Source organism: Ambystoma mexicanum, chromosome 13 (genome assembly GCF_040938575.1).
Source record: "Ambystoma mexicanum isolate Mex_15411 chromosome 13, UKY_AmexF1_1, whole genome shotgun sequence".
Classification (NCBI taxonomy): Eukaryota; Metazoa; Chordata; class Amphibia; order Caudata; family Ambystomatidae; genus Ambystoma; species Ambystoma mexicanum.
The window spans coordinates 746,369,175-746,392,807 of NC_090938.1; the positions used below are offsets into that span (position 1 = coordinate 746,369,175).

Here is a 23,633-nt window from a genome sequence, read left to right on the forward strand (position 1 = left end):
CCATTTTCGAAAAAATTAGATGGGTTTTTTTGAAAAAAAATCGCGGTAAAAATATCCGCGAAAAAACATCCCGCGACGAAAGGACGTCGTACCAGAATTACTTACCCTAGTGCTGGGAATTCTAGACATGATCTCTTTCTAAATTAAATCCGACAAGAAAAAGAATAGTTATTTTTGACAACATTTTTTATATAAAAAATATGTTCAATGACTTTCAGATTGAAGAACTAATGCATTTCTAATGCTTGAGATCTATAAAATTAAGAAATAATCTTTGTGCAAGGATAAAAGCCAAGATAAAGACGTGACACTAAGGTATTTTTAAATTTTAAACTTTAAGATAAGGAGCGCTGTTCTTGAGTTATCAGCATCATTCGATCATATGACATATTCTTCATAAATTCATTATATGCTACAAAATTAATGGTAGCCCCTGTCATTTGTACTGAGGGGATTTACCATTATGGGACAATGATGGAGAGGATACTAAAATAGTAATCTCACCAGGAAAGGTAATTATAATCTCCTCAGAGATACATACCACATTGAAAATAAATAACAGTAATTTGAGATAATAACTCTCTCCCTTTTTTAAAATACTTTTGTCACCTGCAGATTTCTACAAAAAGGGTGTATGTGTGAACCCAGAATGTGAGGATAGAAGAAGCAGAAATGTTAAAATTGTAAAAAGAAAAATCAGCCTATCCATTACAATGCTCTGTTGAATCATTTGTGTGTTTACATAGCGTTGGAAATTATATATACTCCCAATGAATGTTCTGCAACAATGAGTTGTGAACTGAAACATGTTGAGGATTCTAAGAAACAAAGTTTCCAGGATATGGTCCCATTCTTGTGGATAAGCCTTAAACATTGCGTTTGATAGTCCATCTGGACCCGTTGCTCGTGAGTTAGTAGCTTTAGCTATAATCTCCAAGATGTCATCCAAGTCAAAGGAAAGTATCCACTCATGATTTGTCACCCTTTCCTTGAACATTGTCGTTACCAAAATCAAGGGTGAATAGTGCAATAAAATGGGCTACCCAGGTCTCGTCGGTTATGGGGTTAACTTGTAAAGCCACATGTTGTGTTTTATTCATAAAGTTTAACAGAAACCAAATCTCTGCACTGTTTTTGCTGGCAATAGCTGCCAACATGTGTTCAGCATCTCTTTGGGCTAAAATGCTCCTAGAGCCTCGCTACCAATTACCCTAAGTCTAAAGTTTGTGGGGTCTCTGGGGGGAATGGACCAGCAGCGGCTTCCATCATTATCGCTCCTGCTAAAATGGCTGAATCCAGATTGTCCGTAAACGTGATTAAGTGCTCACTTGTCACAGCATTCAAAGATTCATGGAAATCCACTGCTGGGTTTGATTGTGCTGGCACAACCCCTGTCAAAGATCCACGTGCTGCCATTTGAAGGAAGTTGCGAATGTCTGAGGATGGCCGCAGTAGAATAATCGGCGGGAAGGCACTTAGCGGTTGCAGCAGAGGCATCAATGGACAGTTAATTGTAGAATCAGTTGCAAGGCGAGGTGCTTGGAGCAACTTTGCCAGCCTTGTGCACTTCAATACATAGGCATAAGACCTATTCCCTATTAATTAAGTTATATTAGGTTAACAAAATAGTGGCCACTTACTCCTGTCTCTATACAAGGGTTGAAGTCAGAAGAGTGTTCTGTTTCAGTACGGTAAGGCCTTCGTAGGAGCTCTGCAGAAGCACCTCCCAGCCTAACAGCACTCCGAGTGCACTCTACGAGTGTACGCATGCGGGTGTGCGCGGCCCGCACCTTTTATGCAATCCCAGGTGCTTGTAGGCAGGATTTACAGCATCCAGTAGAAAAAATAAAGTCATTTGATAAAACAGCGATACAATGATTAAAAGCTCAGGGAGAGAAACATCTTCTTTCTCGCAGTCTCTGAAGTGATGCAACCAAACAGCACTCTGAGTGCAGTCTACAAGTGTTGGTTTCTCCCCTGCACCTGAAGGGCAGTGGGCCTGGAGGATGAGGTAGCCTTTGGCAGAGGGAGGTGGGGGGGAAGAGGCCAGGTATTGGGCCTGGAGGCAGCTTGGCATGTATCCTTTGGTAGATATGATGGGTTATTTATAACACGCTTAATACCCAGAGGTTTCTAAGCCCGGACCTGGGGATCGAACCTGTGTTGCTCCGTGTCGTCTTGCTTCCAAGGCGAGCACGTTGCCTCTGAGCTATCCTCCCGAGCTTGGGGGAGCTTGGGGCTTGGGCGTGCAGGGCAGTTGCCCTGAAGGCTGAGGTAGCTTGGCGTGTATCCTGTGGCAGTGTGAGCTGGAGCCGGGCGGCAGGGCAGTGGGCCTGGAGGCTGAGGTAGCTTGGTGTGTATCCTTGGCAGAGGGAGCTTTGAGATGGAGGCAGGGCAGTGGGCCTGGAGGCTGGGGTAGCTTGGTGTGTATCCATGGGCAGAGGGGCGGGGAGTGGACCTGGAGGTTGAGGTGGCTTGGCGTGTATCCTTTGGCAGAGGGGGTGCAGGGCAGTGGGACTGTTAGTGTAGAGTAGGCAGCACAATGACGGGGTGTGTGCTCTACTCTCTTAGTGGTGAGCGGGCACAGACAAGTGTGTGTCCTTTTTAGTTATACTCTTTTGGTGGGGGCAGGAAGCAATATTTTCTCTGGGCTCTGTCTCTCTCTCTCTGTATTTCTCCTGCTCCATACTGAAATGTGCTTCACAAAGTTATGTGTTGCTTGAAACGCCATCTCTCACTGGCTCTCTTGAAAGATGAAAACATTGCTCCAAATTTCTCTGTCATGCTTTCTTAATTTGTAGCACGTACCATGCATCCTATTTTAGTTTTTCATAAAAATATCTCTTATTATTTCGGTACTTACCATTCTTGTACACATCTCTCTTTACAGGGAACACATATCTAAAAAATTCTTTTATACACATTCATTTGGCCAGACAGAAAAAGGCCTTCAACATAACAGTTTATACAGTAAAAATAAAACATCTTTCTTAGACACAAAATCTGGACACTGTTGAATTACAGTGTCTTTTTCCAGTTCATTTCCTTAGTTGTATAGGGCCTACCAATTTAGAGCAGTGCTGGTGGTTGCTGTATAGAAAAGTCGACACAGTGTTTTTCGGCCGTCTCGTCACCAACGGTGGTGTATTAGATAAGCAGCCTTCATCAGGACGATGATGTGATTTTCAATTACACAAGCATATATGTATTGTGTCTTATTCAGTAGTGGCCTGTCCCGTTCTTTTAGCAGGTAGAAAACCCTATTATTGGGCGGAGTCCAAAAATGGAAAACAATGCGTCACCAATCTTAGGGAGGAAGACTGCAGCCACGAGTCTAAATGGTTGTGGGGATCCAGAATGCACGTCCCCGAGAATGGGAGTGAGTATCTTTTGGAGCCCGACACCTTTGTCACGCAAGCCCCTCCACCCCACTACAGGCTGTTGTCCCGAGAGCGATAGTCGCAGAACAGCAGCAGAAACAGTTGCAGGTGAAAGCAGCCCTTGAGAAGGCCGGTTGCAGGAAAGAGGGCGTGGGCAGCAGCACCAAGCAAACCCAGGCCTTCACTGTCAGAGCGCTGATGAAGAACTCTGTGGTGAGTGGTCCGCTACGTTTACCCACATCGGAGGCCACCGCCATATATGCTTCACATTGCAGGGAAATAAGAGGTGGATGCTCTGACAGGTGAAAGTGCAGCCTCAAATGGCTTCTTTGGGTGCAGTACGCCATGTTTTGGCATGAGCCTTTTGGCGCAACACTTAGGGCGCAGAGCCCCTTTCGCAGCAGCCAGATTGGCGCAAAAACAAATTTGGCGCTGGCCTAACAAACGGGCACAGGATAACAAACTGAATACGAACTGTGGGGTTCATAAATATATATATTGCCCCCACGAGGACAAGTTGTCCACGTATTGGGCAATAATGCCGTCCCTCGAGAGCAGTAATATCTCACATGTATGTACTTTAAATATCGAACATGTTTTTTATATATTGGCCCTTAGCCAAAATGCACTTCATCTTTGCACCTTTGCAGGGTTTGAAACTGAGATTCGATGAGAAGGAACTAAAACCAGCTCCTGGGTGTCGGGCATCACCTTGTAGGCAGGAGCACCGCAGGTGAACCAGGAGCTACCAGAGATGCTCCTTAAAATGTTTGTCCATTTTGTATGAACCATTGTGTTTGAATGTGTATTAGATGTGTTCTAATTCTTCTTTATTAACATTCTCAAATACTCAAAGTAAATGTCAGATTTACGTGTTTGGAAGGTACCAGTTTGCCCAAATGTAGCTCCTGGTAGATGTTGGTTTCAAGCTAACCAGGCCTTACTATGCTAGAAGCAGGATCTAAATAGCTTCCAGCTCCCCTCAATTTCGAACCCTGCCTTTGCATGAAAATGAAAAGCTGGAAAGAGCAATTGAGCTGAAAGCACCTAGGTCATGCCATCCAGTTGGCAGTGACGACGTGCATTTCAGATCCTAGGGTAAGTTTTCCCGGAGAGGTTTTCGCCTGACTGTCACTCCCTCCCGTATAGGGACGAGGCGTGCAGCAGGTCACTTGCAGATCTCTCGCGAAGCAGGACATTTTGGTGCGGCTGTTCTGCTCAGCATCCTGCATGCCAGGGCACCGCCACATTGATACGAAAGTCACTGCGCCAAAACATGCCGGTGCCTAACAGTCCCTGTGCCTGTCGGCTGTGCCCTAACGGCTGTGCCCTAACGGCTGCGCCCTAACGGCCGCGCCGAAACATCCTGCTTTGTCTGGGTGTGCCTTGCTGGTGGTGTGGTGTTGCTTTGTTGCCATCAAGTGGAAAAAAGTGTGAATTGATGTTACACAGACTTGCTAAGCATTATATACAGGATAATGTGAGGGTCAACCTCTGCACAGCAACGGAGGACCACTCCGTTACCAATGATAATGCCGGACACCGGTGCAGCGTGTAGACACGTCTTTATTTAACTTAACACTGAACTCCCCTTTCACCCCGGAATCCCTCCCTAGCCCTGCGTCACTTCCTTCCCCGCTTGGCCCAACGTGGCTCCTCCCCTAACCCAACAACAGCAATGGGCTGTGCTACGCTCCACAACATTACATCTCCCCCTTTTTAACACCATAGATAAACATTTTACCCCATCTCTTCAATCAGTCGATGGGGTTTTATGCAAAATCGCTGAGGGCGTCTCTCTTGTCCTGGCGCTGCTGCCTCAGGATCATCACCGGGTCTGGCAGCCTAGTCCCCTGAGTCTGAGCTATTCCGGTCAGCTCGGGTGGGGTACCACGTGTGCGTGTCTTCACCTGGGCATTTCCTGAAATGCGAGGTGTTTCATGTGATTGTCTTGCGAGACCCTCCTTGTGTCATCAGCATTGTTCCTCTCTTATGTGTTATGGCCAGCCATTCAGAGGCAAAAGTGGGATCTTCCTTCCGACCTCTAGGTTGTCGCACTACCACCTGGGCTCCCACCACTATGTTGTTTACCTTGGCTCCCCGCCTGGCATCAGCCCTGTCCTTAATTTTCTTTTTCTCCTCCCGATAACGGGCCCGGGCCGGTTATAGTGAGCTCTTGGGGAGAGTATACTGCTCTCCCAAACATGAGGTCAGCAGGACACACTCCTGTGGTGCTGGGCTCGGTGTGTCGGTACTCTCTGAGCAGCTGGTATAGGGTTTGTTCGAATGGGCTATTGGTGACGTTGGCCACCTGCAGAGATCGTTTGATGTTTGCCATGAATCGTACTGCAATTCAGTTGGCTTGTGGCCATAATGGTGTGATCCTCCTATGTTGAAAACCCATATACCTTGCAAAATTTGCAAAGTCCTGACTAGTAAATGGAGGACCATTGTTGAATTTGATGACTTTGGGGATTCCATCATATGTCGAGAGCATCTGATCCAGCACAGGTATGACACAGGTGGCAGATGTGGACTCAATCACCCGAAGGAGGGCGTGGTGGTCCGTGATGACTGAACGCTTTTCTGTAGAGAAACAAATGAAAATACTCACAGGCCCACACAAGGGCCAGGCTCCCTTTCTCGAGCCTGCAAGTATGCCTACTTTGTGTGCATGAGGCTCCGGCTGGCATATGTCACTATGTACGAGTTGTGTGGATTATTCTGGTCCTGTTGTGTCAGAATGGCACACAGGCCGACTGGGCTGGTGTCCACGACCACCTCTGTGGTTCTGTCAGTGTGGAAATAAGCCATGTTCCTCTGCCTTCAAAATGCTATTACGGATGTTCTCAAAGGCTTCCTGGCATTCCTTTGTCCTTTGAAACGCCTGGTCACATTTCATGAGGTGTCTCAGAGGCGTACTAATGGTGGCGTAGTCCTGCAGGTATCTTGAGCAATAGCTAGAAAGCCAGAGGAACGAGCGTAGCTCAGACACATTCTGCGGTCTCGAGGCGGTGTTGAGCGCTGCTACTTTGTCATGGTCAGGTCGCATGCCTCGTTCAGAAAAGAGGTGTCCGAAAAATCTTAATGAGCCCTTGCGGAACACGCATTTGTTTTTGATCATTGTCAGCCCCGCCACCTCAAGCGCTAAACATAGTCGGTACAGTACGGCATCATGTTCCTCTGTGGATCTTCCAAAGACCAGGACGTTATCCAAGTAATTTAAGCAGTTAGGGATGTCGTATGACCTTGTGAAATTCGTCCTGAAAGATTTTGTGTGCAGATGATATTCTGACACCGAGTCGTTTATATCAGAATAGGCCCATATGTATCAAGAATGTGGTGATGTATCCCGACTCAGGGACAATTTCTAGCTGGTGATATCCCTTTGTGAGTTCTAGTTTCGAGAACACCTTTGCTCCGTGGAGTAAGTGAACCATGTCTGTGATTCGAGGCACCTGATGTCTCTCTCTTTGTATTGCCTCATTTGCCCTTCTCATACCTACACATAGCCGGATGGACCCTTCGGCTGCTTTTTTGGGGACTGGAACTATGGGGGATACCCAGGGTGTGGGCTCTATGGCGGGTTCAATGGCGTGTTGGTCCAATAGTTTCTTGAGTTCGTCCTCCACCTGTTTCTGTATGTTGACTGATATGCCCCGATAGTGTTGGGCTATCGGCTAGACGTCGGGATCTATATGAAGTTGTATTTTGCAGTTTCTGAGCTTTTGCCGAGCCCTTTGAACAGTTTTGTGAATGTCCTTTCAATGTCCAAAAAGAGGTCAGGGCGCCCCTCTGCAAGAAAGAACACGGCATGATAACTTGTCCTGTGGGAATGTACCCACTCAGAATCTTCAGCCACATGTTTTACCTCACTGTACCTTTCACAAAGGAGGACTACCATTTGCATATCAGTCTTTGTCCTTCACTCTTGAGCAGTCCAGCACTGAAATGCTAGGCAATCCTCCTTTGAACAAGAGTACCAAACCAACAGCAACCCCAGACACGTGTTTCTGCTTAGTCCGGGCTCATCAGTGAGGTGGAGCTGTGCCTCTCTGAGGACAGTAAGCAAGGGGTTCACGTCTGGATAACTGTAGGTAACTTAGGGTGACCAACCCCAAGTTCCTTTTAACTTTAAAAAGAGGTCAGGGCGCCCCTCTGCATGAAAGAACACGGAATGATAACCTGTTCTGTGGGAATTAACCCACTCAGTCCGCAGCGACATGTTTTACCTCGCTGTACCTTTCACAAAGGAGGAATACCATTTGCATATCAGTCTTTGTCCCGCCCACTTGAGCAGTCCAGCACTGAAATGCTAGGCAATCCTCCTTTGAACAAGAGTACCAAACCAACAGCCACCCCAGACAGGTGTTTTCAACTGGTAGGGGACGTTTACCAGCCCCATGTCTACTGCGGTCTTGAAGCTGAGGATACACCCACTGTTGGTCTCTGTCTTGAGCACATGAAGCTGGAGGCGTGCTGCATGTGCTTTGCATGAGCAGACTGCTGAAATTACTCCTCTGCATGGCAGGGGTGTTGTGGACCCATACAGGTAGATGTCTATGGTCGAGGGTTAGCTTTGGGGGTGTGGGAGCCTGTTGTATGCCTCCACACTTAGGATGTTTACCATCGTCGATGAGGAACTCAGCAGGGATGTCATTAATGTGCATGATCAGTGTTGGGCTATGCTCCTTAGCCACATCATTGTTCAGTGTCCATATGTAGCCCTTTTTCCTCTGATCGTCTTTGGACGATAGAGAGTCACTGCTTGGCGCGGACATACTTTGATGTAGCGAACATGTCGCCTGGAGCGCCACTGTCTGTGTCCGTCAGATGCTGGTTGACTGCAGGGGTATGATCTGGTGCTCTTGAGGTCATCCAGCCTGTATCTTCTTGTCTCACTTCCAGTCCCGGCCTCGTGTGAGCTTGCCTGCGTGGCTCTCCACCTCTCTTACTATGGAATGGCATCCACAGCAGGTCTCTATGCTATTGTTCCATTATCTGTAACTTTCGGGTGACCCCTTATATCTCTGACCCCCATTTATGCTTTTTGCTACTTTCATAGGATGCCCCATGTCGGCTTTCCAGCTCATCCACCTGGCTGTGGATGTCTAATCTCTCCCGCCTCCAGCACTTCTCAGTGGATGTCTTGTATCTCTCCCCTCCAGCTCTGCTCCCCGTAATCTCAAGGGATGTCTTGTATCCCTCCCCTCCAGCTCTGCTCCCCGTACTCTCAGGGGTTGTCTCATATCTCTGCCCTCCAGCCCTGCTCACCGTACTCTCAGGGGATGTCTCGTATATCTCCCCTCCAGCTATGCTCTCTTCTGCTTCCTCACCTTGAATCAGCTGTTCTGCGCGCTCTGCACATTTGCGGTCCCTACTTCAGCTGAATCCGTGTTTCTCCCAAAGGTAAGCCACTGGGGCTCACATCTCCAGCATTGGCCCCAATATCATGCCAATAATTTAATTCTGTGTGCGAGCGCTACTGTTTCTGAATTGTTTGCCGTGGATGGAATGCTATGCATAATTGAAGTGCTTTGTTCACTATGGTCACGGAATGCCGTTTGACCGTTTAGCACTTGTTTTTTTAACCTGGTGCCTGACAATTCAAGGGCACCTCTGTTTCATCCCATATGGCCCTGTGGCACTCGGCCACATCCAAGATGGCGGCTCGCTTACTGCATTGAATCCTGCTGCATTGACTTCCTTCAGCGAGCCCGCCCCATTGGCTACTTCGTTTTCTTCTTCAACCATTGGGTGCACCAGCAGTGCGGAGCCGGCCCTTCCTCAAAGGCCTGCATCTAAGGCCACTGTCTTCTTCATGTCCACTACCAGAATGCTACTTGATGTATTTTCTTGTCACCCCTGCATTCAAACTTCCTTGACGCCGCGACCTCACTCTACCTTGAAATCTGGACTTCTATAACACTTCCTCCATAACTATGGGTGCATTCCCTACTCTTGGCACGTTTCTACCCCCTTGTGCCTCAGCCCCCCTCTCTGCTTGTCCCCCATGTTTGCACCTCTGATTACACTGCATGTTCACACCCACTTCTAACTTCTGTATCTGGGTGCTTTCCAAATTTTGCTGTGTTTTCATGTATTTAGCTTAATTCAAATTTGGCTGTGTTTTCATGCATTTAGCTTAATTCAGATTTGGCTATGTTTTCATGCATTTAGCTTAATTCAAATTTGGCTGTGTTTAAATGCATTTAGCTTAATTCAAATGTGGCTGTGTTTTCATGCATTTAGCTTAATTCAAATTTAGCTGTTTTCATGCATTTAGCTTAATTCAGATTTGGCTGTGTTTTCATGCATTTAGCATAATTCAAATCTGGCAGTGTTTTCATTCAGTTGGCTTAGTTGCAATCCTCTTTTTTGCCTATCCTTACCTCTCTTTCTATCCTTTTTCTCTAACTCCCCCTTCGTTGCCTGTATGCTTGCCTGTTGTATCTCGCCCCCCCGTTTGCTTAGATGTCTGCTTAATTAAATCCCTCTTCTTGCTGTCCCCTCATTTCTCCTCTCCCCCCTCCCTTCACTGTATCCTTAGCACTTACTATCAGAAATGTCGCCGAACTGTATGATAGCAGCTTGTTTGTCTCCTCCCCCCTCACTTGTTTTTTCCTCCCTCTCCCCCTCCAGCACTATCTGAATTGTCGTCAGGCTAAGTAGGATAGTTGCTTGTTTTGTTCTCCTTCTCCGTTTCCCCTCCCCCCACCTCTTGTTAAATTCTGGCACTACCAAAATTGTCATCAGGCCTAGTAAGGTAGCCGCTTGTCTGTCTCATTCTCCTTCCCACCCCCCCAGCCCCCTTATCACTGTCAAAAGCTCTTGCACTATCTGAAATGTCGCCAGGCCGAGTATGATAGTTAATTTCACATTCTTAATGTATCAAGGACTTATAAGAATGTCACTGTATTCTCCCTTGTTCCCTCCCTGCCTTGAAGCGCTTTGAAACACATTGTGTATAGGCGCTATATAAATAAACAATCAATTCAATTCAATACTCTCAGGGGATGTCTCCTATCTCACCCATCCAACACTGCTCCCTGTACTCTCAGGGGATGTCTCGCAATCTCACCCACCCAGCACTGCTCCATGGACTCTCGAAGGCTCCCTTGAGCCTCTCTGCCCTGAGCCGCTCTACACATATATGAAGCCATTGCTCTCACCTCAAGCTCGGATGCTTTCCTGCTTTCTTCCTCTACCCACTCCTGCAGGTCCTTCAGCTCTTGTTTCAGAAGCTCCATGTGGCTGTAAAGTTTATCCTACAAGAATAAAACCAGTTTGTTAGTCAAAAGATTTCCTGTAAATAAATAATCTACACAGACAACAAGACAGAAGGGTCCCAGGACAGCCTCGCTCTTTCCCTACACCTGTATATAGTCTATGAAGAAAGCCCCCTGTATTTTCTCTTAAGCACACTTACAGTCTACAATGTATGCTCCCTCAGACTCCCTGCTGCTCCCATAGGCTAATGGACAGTCTATAAAGAATGCTCCCTCAGGCTCCCAACTGCTCCCATAGGCTAATGGACAGACTATAAAGAATTCTCCCTCAGACTCCTAGCTTGCTTCTCCCACAGGTTAATGTATAGTCTATAACAGAGGTCTTCAAACTGTGGGGCGCGGCCCCATCCCAGAGGGGTGGCGGGGGGAGGGGGTGGCAAGAGCCCAGCATGAAATGTAAAAAAACAACTAAAAAAAAAATATATATTTTTTTTTGAGATTGGAGGAAATGGGCAGGGGCGGCTCACATGGTCGGACTGGACAATAAAACTGTCTCAGGCACCAATGAAAAAGCAGCCCACAGTTGCAAATGGATATTCATTCCTTTAGTCACAGACTGTTTGAATAGTACCCAAAGGGGTGTTTTTTGTTAAGCAAATTGTGATATTTAAAGAATTTTCATTCAGCAACAATGGTCAAAACTACCAGCTGCGTAGAGAAGTAACTCATCAAGCTGGCCCACAATGGCCAAAAAAAGGGCCGTTTTGACTGGCTTACACTAGCATTTTGCATTTTTGGTACGGGCATTGCCCTATTGCCCTATAGGCCAGTACGAACCTGGCGGCTCATCCATAATGGGCAAAGGGGCGTCCACCCAGTGGCCCCCCCACCCATTATGGAGGAGCCGAGGAGCCAGCCCAGTGAAACACTGAGCACTCCCTCGGCTGCTTTTTACAGCTGAGGGAGTGCTCCTGGGCTGGCTGAACTGTTTCCCTTTGACAGTTCAGTTCCCCAGCCATACATGCTCATTGAGCCATGCAAGGCTGGAGGCGTTTTGCTTCGCAAGCCTTCCATAGCTCATTGGAAATACTGGCTAGGGCACAGCATGTCTGTATGTGAGAGGAGGAGCTCCTGCGCCACCTCACACATACGGACAGAGCAAACTGGAGCAGGGCATTTCAGCACCCACGTGCAGGCCCCTGCAGAAGGTACGTTTATGTTCATTTATTTTTTATTTAAATATTTGTATGGATGCGTGTATGCTTGTGTTATGATTGAGTGTATGGTGATGGGTGCTTGTATGAATGATAGAGTGATTGTTGTGTGAATGTGCGTGTATTTGTGTGTGTGTGTATGTGTGTGCGTTTGTTTTGGTCCGTTGAGCTGATTTTGGCGAGTGGGGGGTAGTGGGGGGGAAGGAGGGTTGTACAACAAAGGCATTTTAAAAATGCCTTTTTTGCACAATCCCCTACCCAGCTGGCAAAATCAGCTCTCCTTCTGAGGTGCTGTGGAGCCCAGGGGATAGGAAAGGGATATTGTTTACTGGATATCTATCATAGATGTCCAGTCAAAAATATCATGCTTTCCCCCCTTGGCCCCCCATCGCCAATTGCAAACTGTTTGGCTTTTTTTTAAAGTATGCTCTAAAGTGCAACATTTTAACCCATTATTTAAAAATAATTCACGGTAGGGAAACCCCCCGAACCCCCCTTGATTGGTTCGGGCTCCCTCGCTACGCTCGGTCGCTATGGCATTTTCGTGGGGAATATTTATGATCCTCCACTTAAAAAATGTACCAGCTCCCACTGGTCCTCAGACTGTGTTGGGAACGGGGTGGGGGGAGCACAGGGACTGTGGTGGGAGCAGGAAGGGCAGGACCACTGGGATAGTGGTGGGAGCAGGGTGGGGAGAGCCCAGGGTCTGGGGTGGGGTGGGGAGAGCCCAGGAACTGGGTAGGAGTGGGATGAGGGAGACCAGCGACTGTGATGGAAGCAGGTGGGGGAGCCCAGGAACTATACTGGGAGTAGGGTGCGGTGACGGCGCGCAATAGTTCATAGCCATTTGTACATACTGCCCATTTGGCATTTTTGGGGGGGCCCGGCCTGCCCAAATTTTGCTCAGGGGGGGCCCAGGCCAAAAAAGTTTGAAGACCACTGGTCTATAAAGAATGCTCCCTCAGACTCCTTGCTGCTCCCATAGGCTAATGGAGTCTCTAAAGAATGCTCCCACAGACTCATAACTGCCCCCATAGGCTAATGCAGTCTATAAAGAATGCTCCCACAGACTCCTGGCTGCTCCCATAGGCTAATGTACAGTCTATAGAGAATGCTCTCTCAGACTCCTAGCTGCTCCCATAGGCTAATGTACAGCCTATAGAGAATACTCCCTCAGACTCCTTGCTGCCCCCATAGGCTAATGTAGAGTCTATAGAGAATGCTCCCTCAGACTCCTAGCTCCTCCCCATAGGCTAATGTACAGTCTATAGAGAATGCTCCCTCAGACTCCTAGCTGCTCCCATAGACTAATGTACATTCTATAGAGAATGCTCCCCTAGACTCCTAGCTCCTCCCCATAGGCTAATGTACAGTCTATAGAGAATGCTCCCTCAGTCTTCTAGCTGCCCCCATAGACTGGTTTACAATCCATAGCTCATCCATCTTGGAAGACACTCTGTTCATAGAGGTCCTAAGGTCATCAATCCTCATATCCTTTCCCCCATTAAATATGAATGTTGACACCACCCACGACACATATGTAACCTGATTTGAGATCCTTGACCTGCCACAAACACACCTGGTTCTCCTCAGCAGACCCTCCTACAGTGGGAGACTTATGGTCCTGGATATTGCACCCTCAGCAGGAGCACCCACAGAGAAGCTTGGGATGTCCACACATGGCACACGTGAGGTCATGTGTGAGGTCACATGCTGGGCACATGCCAGGTTACGTGCATTGCAATGATCAGAGAGTGAAGGTTAAGCAGAAACCTTAACATTGGGTGAAGGGGGGCATGGGGTGGGGGGCTGAAGTCGAGTAGCACCAGCCTCGCATGGGATGGGGCTGCGCCCCAGGGCTGGGTCCAACCATTGCCCATCTGCAGAGAGCTCGCCATTGGATGAAGTGGGGGGCTGCAGTCGAGCAAGAGGACTGGAGTCAGAAGAGGGCTGGAGTCAAAAGAAGGGAGATTTTAGGGGTTAATTGGGGGAACAGCCTCCATTTATGTATTTCCTTAAAAGAAGGGCCTCATTAGAAGTGAACCCACACCTAAAATCTGCTGCTTTGACATGGAGTTAATACTAGCATGTAAAGCGGCAGCAACTGTCCTTGCAGAATTACTGCATGTCCTGTGGGATTCCATAATGGGGAATAGCAGCAGCTGTGCAGTGTATTACTGACCAAGACATACCACACACACACCCTGTACTCTGTGGCAGCCTCCACACAGCACCTTAGGTTCTATCCATGGCATGTGTACTCTCTGGGTGCGGGGGCATCGTGGGACATGTGGTTCCTGTCTGGTCACACATGCAATTTTGAAGTGACCGCCGGTAAGGAAATGAATAGTACAAAGGGCAGCGGGTAAATAACTTTAATATATATTAAGTATATTTATTATATATGTATATATATATATATGGAGGAGGGAGACAGTGAGTCCGGCAGCAGGGGCTCGTAGCTGTTGAAATGCGAACAGCGTTCCCCATTCCAAATGATGATGTCACTCTCGTCTGCGGCACGCTCGCAGCACGCTCCCAGCACGCTCCCAGCACGCTCTCCCAGCACGCTCTCAGCCTGGGTTGCTGCATTGTTTGTCGACCTCTGTTTTCTTCTATGGTAGTGCGGATGCTACCAATTTGTACATTTGGTCAGCCTTATTCTGTGGCAACCCTTTGGTCCCAAGCTTGCTATATGAACATTGTGTGGTCTTGGGCATCTTACTATAGACGACACTGTGACCTTTGTGAGCTTAGACCCTTCACATAATATACACAGTGTGCCTTAGGCTGCCTCCTAAATTGGACAAACAGCGTGCACCCTAAGGTCACAGACCCATCTAATGCACACTGTGGTACTTTGGACAGACTCTTTGATTCCTGCCCTTTTACATACTCTACTTGTGCTCCTGGGCACCCTTATGAGGGGGCAGGGAGGGTGCCTTTTGCCACCAGTCAAGTCACACACAGTGTGCTCTTGGGCCCTTCTTTATAGGACACACTGTGTGATCTCTATGCTGCAGAGATACCTGGCACACACTCAGGTGTGTGGTTCTCTTCACTGTGCAGCTGCACGTGCTGGACCTCCTCCTTTAGGGGTTCACTGTGACTATAATGAGTGCCATCATACCCACAACGTTACCCATCTTCCTCTGGGAGGCTGGCCCCCACTATACTCCTCGATCTACATACAGCACACATACTGTGTAATCCTGGACGCCAGTGTCTGGAATGGGAAGCATTATGCACGTCCTCCTTTCGCCCCAGAGCTATAGTGCAAACTACGCAGACCTACAGCACACACACCTTGTACTCCTGGGCAGCCTCTGGAATGGGGAGCACCGTGTGAGAACCCCACCCTCCACCCAACCCCATGTCCCTATAACACACATACACCTTGTACTCCTGGACAGGCGCTGGAATGAAGAGCACTGTGTGAGAACATGCCCATGTCCCTATAGCACACTTACCTTGTACTCCTGGGCAGCCTCTAAAATGGGGAGCACTGTGTGAGGCTTATGATCACGTGACATGCTGCACACCACACAGATGGGTCTCTGGTCATCCTCGCAGAAGAGTTTCAGTTTCTCTTCATGTTCTCGGCACATATTCTCCTCCTGGGGGGTGTTGCTGGGGGCCTGAAGCTGTTTGGCTATTTCCACCATGTTCCCCAGCTGCCTGATGGGTCGGAGGGTTTTGCTCTGTGAGGTTTCCCTGCACTGAGGGCAGGGGAAGTTTGCCTCCAGTCCCTCCCAGCACTGAGTGATGCAGGACAGGCAGAAGGCATGTCCGCACTCCCCAGACACCGGCTCTGTGAAGTATTCCAGGCATATGGAGCAGGTGGCCTCCTCCTTCAGGCTCTGGAGCTGGGCGGCTGCGGCCATGTTCCTGCTCAGATGCAAACAAAAAAAACAAGTGATGTTAAGTTTCGTTTCTCATCAAAGCCCATGAAGGGGGCGTGTCAGTCACTTCTCCTTCCTTATACACCCTGGAGGAGTGTGAGGTCTTTACTGGCTGTGGGACACGCCCATCAAGCTGGGCGGGCGTGTCCTCAGTAGAGCAGGCACTGGTATGGACTTGGAACAACAAGAGACCTTGGAAAATGCTGTAGATTCCTCTCCTCCCCTCCCCCAATTACACCGAGCAGGCAAGAGCAATCCCTGTAAAGGGGAGGATTTCGAGGGATTCCCCCTGCAGAAAGCTTTTAAAATGCAGTTTCAACCAATTTTTTCAAGCACATTTTTCCATATTGGGATTTTCCTATAACGTCTTCTTTTTGTTGGTGTGTTTTCAAGCGCCGTGAGTTGTAGAGCTGCTTCGGAGCACTGTAACACTGCATAGCACCTTGAAGCACATTTGCCTCATGTTATCTTCTTTATTGTGTGCCACTTTCTTTTGCAAATGGTGTGTGGTCACAAATTGTGCGTCTGCCACAGTTTTTCCTGATTCCACTTCCGAGGTAATCCAATAAGCGACCCGGGCAGCAATGCCAGAGGCAGGATGTATTTCCATGCAGCTGCGACCCGGGCAGCAATGGTAGAGGCAGGATGTATTTCCATGCAGCTGCAACCGAGGCAGCAATGCTAGAAGGTGGATGTATTCCCATGCAGCTGCGACCCAGGCAGCGATGCTAGAGGCAGGATGTATTCCAATGCAGCTGTGACCCAGGCAGCAATGCTAGAGGCAGGATATATTTTCATGCAGCTGCGACCCAGGCAGCAATGCCAGAGGCATGATGTATTCCCAGGCAGCAATGCCAGAGGCAGGATGTATTCCCATGCAGCTGCGATCTGGGATTCAATGATAGAGGCAGGATGTATGTCCATGCAGCTGTGACCCAGGCAGCAGTGCTAGAGGCAGGATGTATTCCCATGCAGCTGTGACCCAGGCAGCAATGCTAGAGGCAGGATGTATTCACATGCAGCTGCGACCCAGGCAGCAATGCTAGAGGCGGGATGTATTTCCATGCAGCTGCAACCGAGGCAGCAATGCCAGAGGCAGGATGTATTCCAATGCAGCTGCGACCAAGGCAGCAATGCCAGAGGCAGGATATATTTTCATGCAGCTGCGACCCAGGCAGCAATGCCAGAGGCATGATGTATTCCCATGCAGCTGCGATCCGGGATTCAATGATAGAGGCAGGATGTATTCCCATGCAGTTGTGACCCGGGCAGCATGATAGAGGCCGGATGTATTCCTATGCAGCTGCGACCCAGGCAGCAATGCTAGAGACGGGATGTATTCCCATGCAGTTGTGACCCGGGCAGCATGATAGAGGCCGGATGTATTCCTATGCAGCTGCGACCCAGGCACCAATGCTAAAGGCGGGATGTATTTCCATGCAGCTGGCACCTGGGCAGCAATGCTCGGTTCTACTTTATTTCGCAGCGGTATTTTTCATCGCAGGTTTTTTCATCGCCGTTTTTATTTTAAAAAACTCATCGGTTTATTATTATTTTTTTTGGGGGGGGGTTACCCCCACAAATCCCCCTTTTTTTTTTTTTATTCCTTTACACCCCAAACCATATATTTAATTTTTTAACCACCCCCCAAAAAAAAAAAAAAACGAATTTTTTATCGAAATAAAAAGGGCGATGAAAAAGCATGCGATGAAAAATACCACGGTGTAATGCGTGTTTACCCAATGCTAGAGGCGGGATGTATTCCCATGCAGCTGCGACCCATGCAGCAATGCTAGAGGCGGGATGCATTCCCATGCAGCTGCGACCCAGGCAGCGGTGCTAGAGGCAGGATCTATCCCCATAGAGCTGCGATCCAAGCAGCAATGCTAGGAGCAGGATGTATTTGTATTTTGTATTCATTTTATTTGTAAAGCGCTCCTGGCCCTGGGGCAGCTGGGCGCATACATATCCAGTTACACAACATATGAGAACATTTTTACAAGTTACAGCGTTAAATATAAGTGTAGGATAAAAAAAGGTTACAGAAACACTTGTATATTGACAGTGGTACACAGTATACTCATTCAATACATAGTATTTAGAAGGAAGTACAATCAGAGAGTATAGTGGGGAGTTACTCATGTAATGGCAAGCCTTCTGAAATCTCTATAAGGAAGTTAGGCTATCGCTGAGTCCAAGTCCTGAAGGCAGCGTTTAGTATTGCACTTGAATAAATGGAAGGAAGGTTCTGATCTGAGGGAGGCAGGGAGCGTGTTCCATAACTTGGACGCCAGAACTGGGAAACTAGCACCCCCTGAGTTTTGAAGTTTAAATCTCGGTATGGACCTCTTGTGAACTTGGGCAGCTCTAAGTGGTCTCGAGGACGTTTGTGAAGAAAGTTGGTTGGTAAGGTAGGCTGGAGCGAGGTTAGCCCTAGCTTTGTGTATTAGAGCAAGTGTTTTAAGTGAAATTCTGTGCTTAACTGGTAGCCAGAGCAAGTTGCGTCTGGTGTCAGAAATATGAACCTTCTTCGGGATGTTGAGGGCTGCCCTGATGGCATTATTTTGAATTACTTGTAACTTGTTGATGTTTTTTTGGCTAGTCCCTAAGTAAAGGGCGTTACAGTAATCCATTTTGGACAAAACTAAAGTTCTGGCAAGTGTGATGCAGTTAGGTGTAGTGGTGAAAGGCCTGCAAGCGGTGATTCATTTGCAGGTGTATGCAGATGATGTTACTACCGCGTTTGTTTGGCTGGAGAAGGATAGGGTGGCGTCCAAGTAGATGCCAAGTGTTTTGGTGTTGTTAGAGACGGTAATGGTGTTGCCATCTATAGTAAAGGATTTAAAGGCAGTGTTCAGTTTGTTCAGTTTAGCGTGAGTACCAAGGATTAGCAGCTCAGTTTTATCGCCATTTAGACAAAGTCTGTGTTGCGCCATCCATGCTTGTATCACTGAGTAGATTTCATTTGCGCCATCCATGCTTGTATCACTGAGTAGATTTCATTAACAGTTTTGCTGTCAGTTGTATAGTCTCCAGTGATGGGAATGAGTATCTGGGTGTCGTCTGCATAAGTAGTATACGTAACACCCAGATTGTCAAGGATGTCGAAGAGAGGCTTCGTAAAGACATTGTAAAGCTTAGGGGAAACACATGAACCTTGCGGGACCCCACAAGGTACAGGGGAGGGTTCAGCGGAGTCGGTGGGAGAGAAGACCCTCATAGTTCTGTTAGCCAGGAAGGAGCTAATCCATGTAGTGGCTGAGTCAGAAAAATGTGCTGCTGTTTTCAAATGGTGGCAGAGCGTTTGATCATTGACCTAATCAAAAGCTGCTGAAAGGTCAAGCAGTAGTAGGAGGGCTAGTTTGCCATTGTCTTTTAAGGCTTGGATTTGTGGGGTGAGATCGATCAAGGCAGTTTCCGTGCCGTGTCTTGGTCGGAAACCGGATTGCCTGAGTCCCAGCAAGTTGTTGGATTTGAGGTAAGCCTGAATTTGCAGGTAAGCAGCTCGGTCCAATATTTTTAGTAAAAAGGGCACCGTTGTGATGGGCCTATAGATGGACGGGTTGGCGGGGTCAAGAGTAGGTTTTTTGATTAGAGGGATGACCCAAGCGTCTTTTAGGTTATCAGGCACTACTCCAGTTTTGAATGAGGCGTTGATAAAGTTAGTGATGAATGGCGCAAGGTCATGTGCAGATGCTTTGATAATAGGAGCAGGGCAGGAGTCACCTTGGCAATTAGATGGCTTAAGTTTCCTAATGATGTTTTCCACTTCCCAAGTTGACAAAGGTGAGAAGCTAAATTGTTTACAAGCGAACTCAGAGGTGGTGGTCTTGTTAGGATGTTGTTTGTAATCCGGATCAGAAAGTAGCATGCATTTTTTAGCATTAATTTTAGATTGTAGCAGAGATATTTTATCCAGGAGAGCCTTCTGGATGTTAGTATACCATAGGGCATTTGTGATACATTTGTCAATGGGGGCGATGGGAGATTCCATTTCTTTTAGAATCTTAAACAGTTCTTTTGTATTTGATTCAGCTTGTATGATACGTTTGTTGTAGGTGTCTTTTTTAGCAAGGATAATGGCCTCTTTGTAGTTGGACGATGCTATGGTCAGTGCACTCTTATTGGTTGCAGAAGGACACCTTTTCCAGTGTGCTTCTGCAGTTCTCTTTGTTTTGCGCAGCTCCCTTAAGTTTGGGGTGAACCAGGAATTCAGGTGACGTTGAGGTTTAGGTTTATGCAATTTTAAAGGGGCGATGGTATTTAATGCTTTCAGTATTGACTGATTATATGTGTCCACTAGGACTGTAGGGTCTGAAGAGGATGTATTATTGAGGAGGGGAAGTATTAGAGGGAGGAGTTTATCAGTAGTGATGTCTTTCTTATTCCTAGTGATGGTGGCTGGGGCAATGTTTGGTGTGGGACATAGTGTGGTGGCTTTGAAAGAGAAGGTTATTTTATGGTGATCGGACCAGATACAAGGTACGTTGGATAAAAGATCAATAGTGCAATTAAGGTTAGTAGTCAAGGGTTCTTCCTTTGTTATGTGTGGGCTCGTGAATGTTATGGGCATAACCAAAATCTGATAGAGCATTGGCCAAGTGAAGGGTGTTGGTATTCAAGGGGTCATTGAACCCTAAATTGAAGTCACCAAATAGGATACGTTGCGAGTTAGGTTTGACATTAGTCGATGGACACAATGTCCTCAGGGAATGTAGAAATGGGTCCTGGTGGTCAGTAGATAAGATGCACTGTTGCTGTGTGGTTAGGTGATAAAGGTAATTTGATGGATAGAGATTCAGCAGAAGGGATTTGTAAGTCGTGAATAAAGCAGCACCTACCCCCACCTCCGTCATCTTCATAACTTGCTGCCAGACTCAATATTGCCACCCACCACCGATTGAGCTTGACAAATCCGCCAGTCTACTGTGTCCGTTATTTTAAGCTCTACTTGACCCGCCTTTAAGACCACTCGGCTAAGTTCGTTACGTCCTACTCTGTAAACACTGTTGCCATAACCGATGTGCCGCTGTCCAATAATCGACTTTGTATTTTCTATCTACTGTTCTCCCGCCATATGACTGATCTGGTCCACATATGTATGTTGCTAAGGATGCCGTACTGCATCTTATTCTAAAGGTGTGACTTTTTATTTTCTAATATGTTACTTCTTACTGCTATCTAGCTCTGCAACCCCTGTAGTTAACATTGAGAATGAGAATGAGTGAATGCTGAGTGAGTCACCACGCGCTACTCTGTCAATGACTTTTCCTACTACTGTGATTTGTATTATCTGTCTGCCTAGGTTGTAACGTTACTATCACTGTCTGCATACCTAGTTATTCACTTAGGTTGGTCTGTAGATCACTAATACGCCAACCTCACATCTGTATGTTTATACCTGATTGGTACCTCCTATTCTTGAATATTGTGTCTCTTGCTTCTGAATAGTCTTCATTGGCCATTACTACACTGCTTTATCCGCCGTCCCTACTTGCACCTAGCTCTTCAGAGGCGGGATGTATTTCCATGCAGCTGCGACCCAGGCAGCAATGCTAGAGGCAGGATGTATTCCCATGCAGCTGCGACCCAGGCAGCAATGCTAGAGGCAGGATGTATTTCCAGGCAGCTGTGCAGAAATAGAGAAACTGGCAGAGTATCACTGTCCCAAAAATGTGGCCGCCAAGCACAAAAACATCAGGGTTTTTATAGGGTTTTACACAATGATGCTTATACAGAAAAGTCAGTAAGATATTACATTAACGATGAACTTCCTAACAGATCACCGTTGCCACTTCGGAGGGCTTGGTTTCGCAGCTGCTTATGAGACCTGCACTATTTGCTCGGCCTATCCACATGATACAGACCACCATTGACAGCGGATCCTACCATTACATGCAACAAGACCTCATCCGGGGTCTAGCATCCATGTGATCCCAGTTCTGCGTCTCAGGCACCTAAACATGCCTTCTTTGGTGATGTCTAACACATCACTGGGCGCACCAGCACCCCGGGCAGAGGCTAATGTCCTGCTTGCATTGCCTTGTGGGCTTTCCTGTATATACTAAATAATCCCACATCTCGCTGCGCGACCTCTTCAAACATGGCTGTGATTTTGCTCTCCCTGTCGCTCATGTACATTCAGGGCCTCTCAGAAATAAAATATTGTCTGTTTCAACAGCGTCCCCATATGTGTGCTCTAAGCACAACCCTCCCAAATATTTTATTTCATTCATTGCATTTTCTTGTGTAATGGGGTAAGGGACCTGACCCTGTCAGGAGGGGATGTTGGCCCCTCTCAGCCTGGGGTGGGAGGCCTACCAGGGTTTCACCAGGGCCAGTCCTACCTCATAGGTGGACTGTGAGAGCTGGGAGGGTCCCTGTCCCTTCCACATGTGCCAGCATGTCTGAAATGAGTACCACCTTTTCTTGATCCATACCTGTATTGCACAATCTACTGGACAGTCTTTCTTTTCGTCCCATAGCAATACCTTTCCCAGAAGGCAAAGTGATGGAAGAAAGAACGAGCAACCCAACCCGGAGACAGACAGCGAGAAATGATGAACTGGCGGAGCATTCCCCGCAATAAAGTGACAATTCCAGTGCAACACAGACCTGCATTCTACCTTCAACAGGACTGTGGAGTGGCCCGCACCTTGAAGTGGCGATCCCAGCGCCCTGTGCACCACAGACACTCACTTTCCCTGCAACAGGAACGCAGAGTGAAGCGGCGATCCCAGTGCTCTACGTGCCAGAGACATTAAATGCACCTGCAATGGTAACAAGGAGCAGTCCATACAGCCAAGCGGCTTTCACAATTCTCATCCCATTACAAACTGGGACAGTTCCTTTGTTGAAAGTAGGCCGCCATTCCTGAATACTGGCGGACCTGTGTTCAAAAAGTGGGTGGGTCTTAACACCCATTATATGTCTTTGCTTAACTGTAATCCCACCCCTGGAGGGAGGAAAGACAGCAGTTGGCCCAGGGAACAAGCTCTGGAAGTGACCCAATGGAGGGGGAAGGAGGAGGATAAAAAAGGTACCAAGAAACTGGACGGTGTGGTTTGTTCGGATGAGGCCAAGGGAGGAAAAGGAGGACCAAAAGACAAAGTGGAGGAAGGAGAGTGCAGAGGAGACTGTAGAAAGATTGCTGAAGTGTGCAAGGTGAGGTATTTGTTGGTGAGAAAGAGTGGCACTTGGGTGCGAGTGTGCGTTCAAGGCGCGAGAGTGAGACTATCAGAGAAGGGTTGAGTGAGAGTGAATAAGAAGGTGACTGGGGGAGTGAAAGGAGAGTGACTGTAGGAAAAGGTGTGAGTGGAGTGAGAGTCATAGTAGTTGGGGAGGGGAGAGTAGTAGTATTGTGGAGAGTAGTGATAGAAAGGAGGAGGAGAACAGGAGTAGCAAGAAAAAAATTAGTAGGACAGAAGGGAGGAGAGAGAGAGAGGAAGAGACAAAGGAGAGTGGAAGAAATGGGGGGAGAGTAGGAGGTAAGGCGAGAAAGGATAGAACATCATGGCCAGGAGCACAAGGGCGTGAAAGGAAAAGACCAAGTGGGATCCGAGTGTCTGGAAGGCATCTCTTCTTGTAGAAATGTTATTGTATGACCTTGGTTAGGTTTCACCTAGATTGTTGGCAGTTAGATGGAAAGGGTGTTTGCACTTAGACCATCACAAGCAGGCAGGCAGAATGTGAGGCAGTAGGGGTCACCGATCTCTAGAGGCCATCCTGGGGTTCAAGGACATCTGAGCTAAACAGAAAACCGCCTGCACCAGGTGAGAGAGAGAGGGAAGGCCCTTAGCAATCCTGTTTGCACTTTCTGTCTACTTTATCTACTATAAACAACTCTGTCTCATACGTTTACAGGTATCCCTTGGTAAATACACCTTGCAGCTTTCAGATCCTCACGTG

At 47.6% G+C, this 23,633-nt stretch overlaps 1 protein-coding gene across 1 annotated transcript in view; it reads right to left on the minus strand.

Moving 5' to 3' along the window:
* Positions 1 to 15,745, minus strand: part of LOC138521890 (E3 ubiquitin-protein ligase TRIM39-like) — a 118,827-nt gene extending 103,082 nt beyond the window's left edge. The window contains exons 1-2 of the mRNA XM_069635053.1: positions 15,294 to 15,745; positions 10,553 to 10,648 (exon numbers count right to left, since the gene is read on the minus strand). Of these exons, the coding sequence (XP_069491154.1) occupies positions 10,553 to 10,648; positions 15,294 to 15,707 (510 nt within the window). The 5' untranslated portion in view covers positions 15,708 to 15,745. The remainder of the gene's footprint in view (positions 1 to 10,552; positions 10,649 to 15,293) is intronic.
* Positions 15,746 to 23,633: the final 7,888 nt, after the last annotated feature.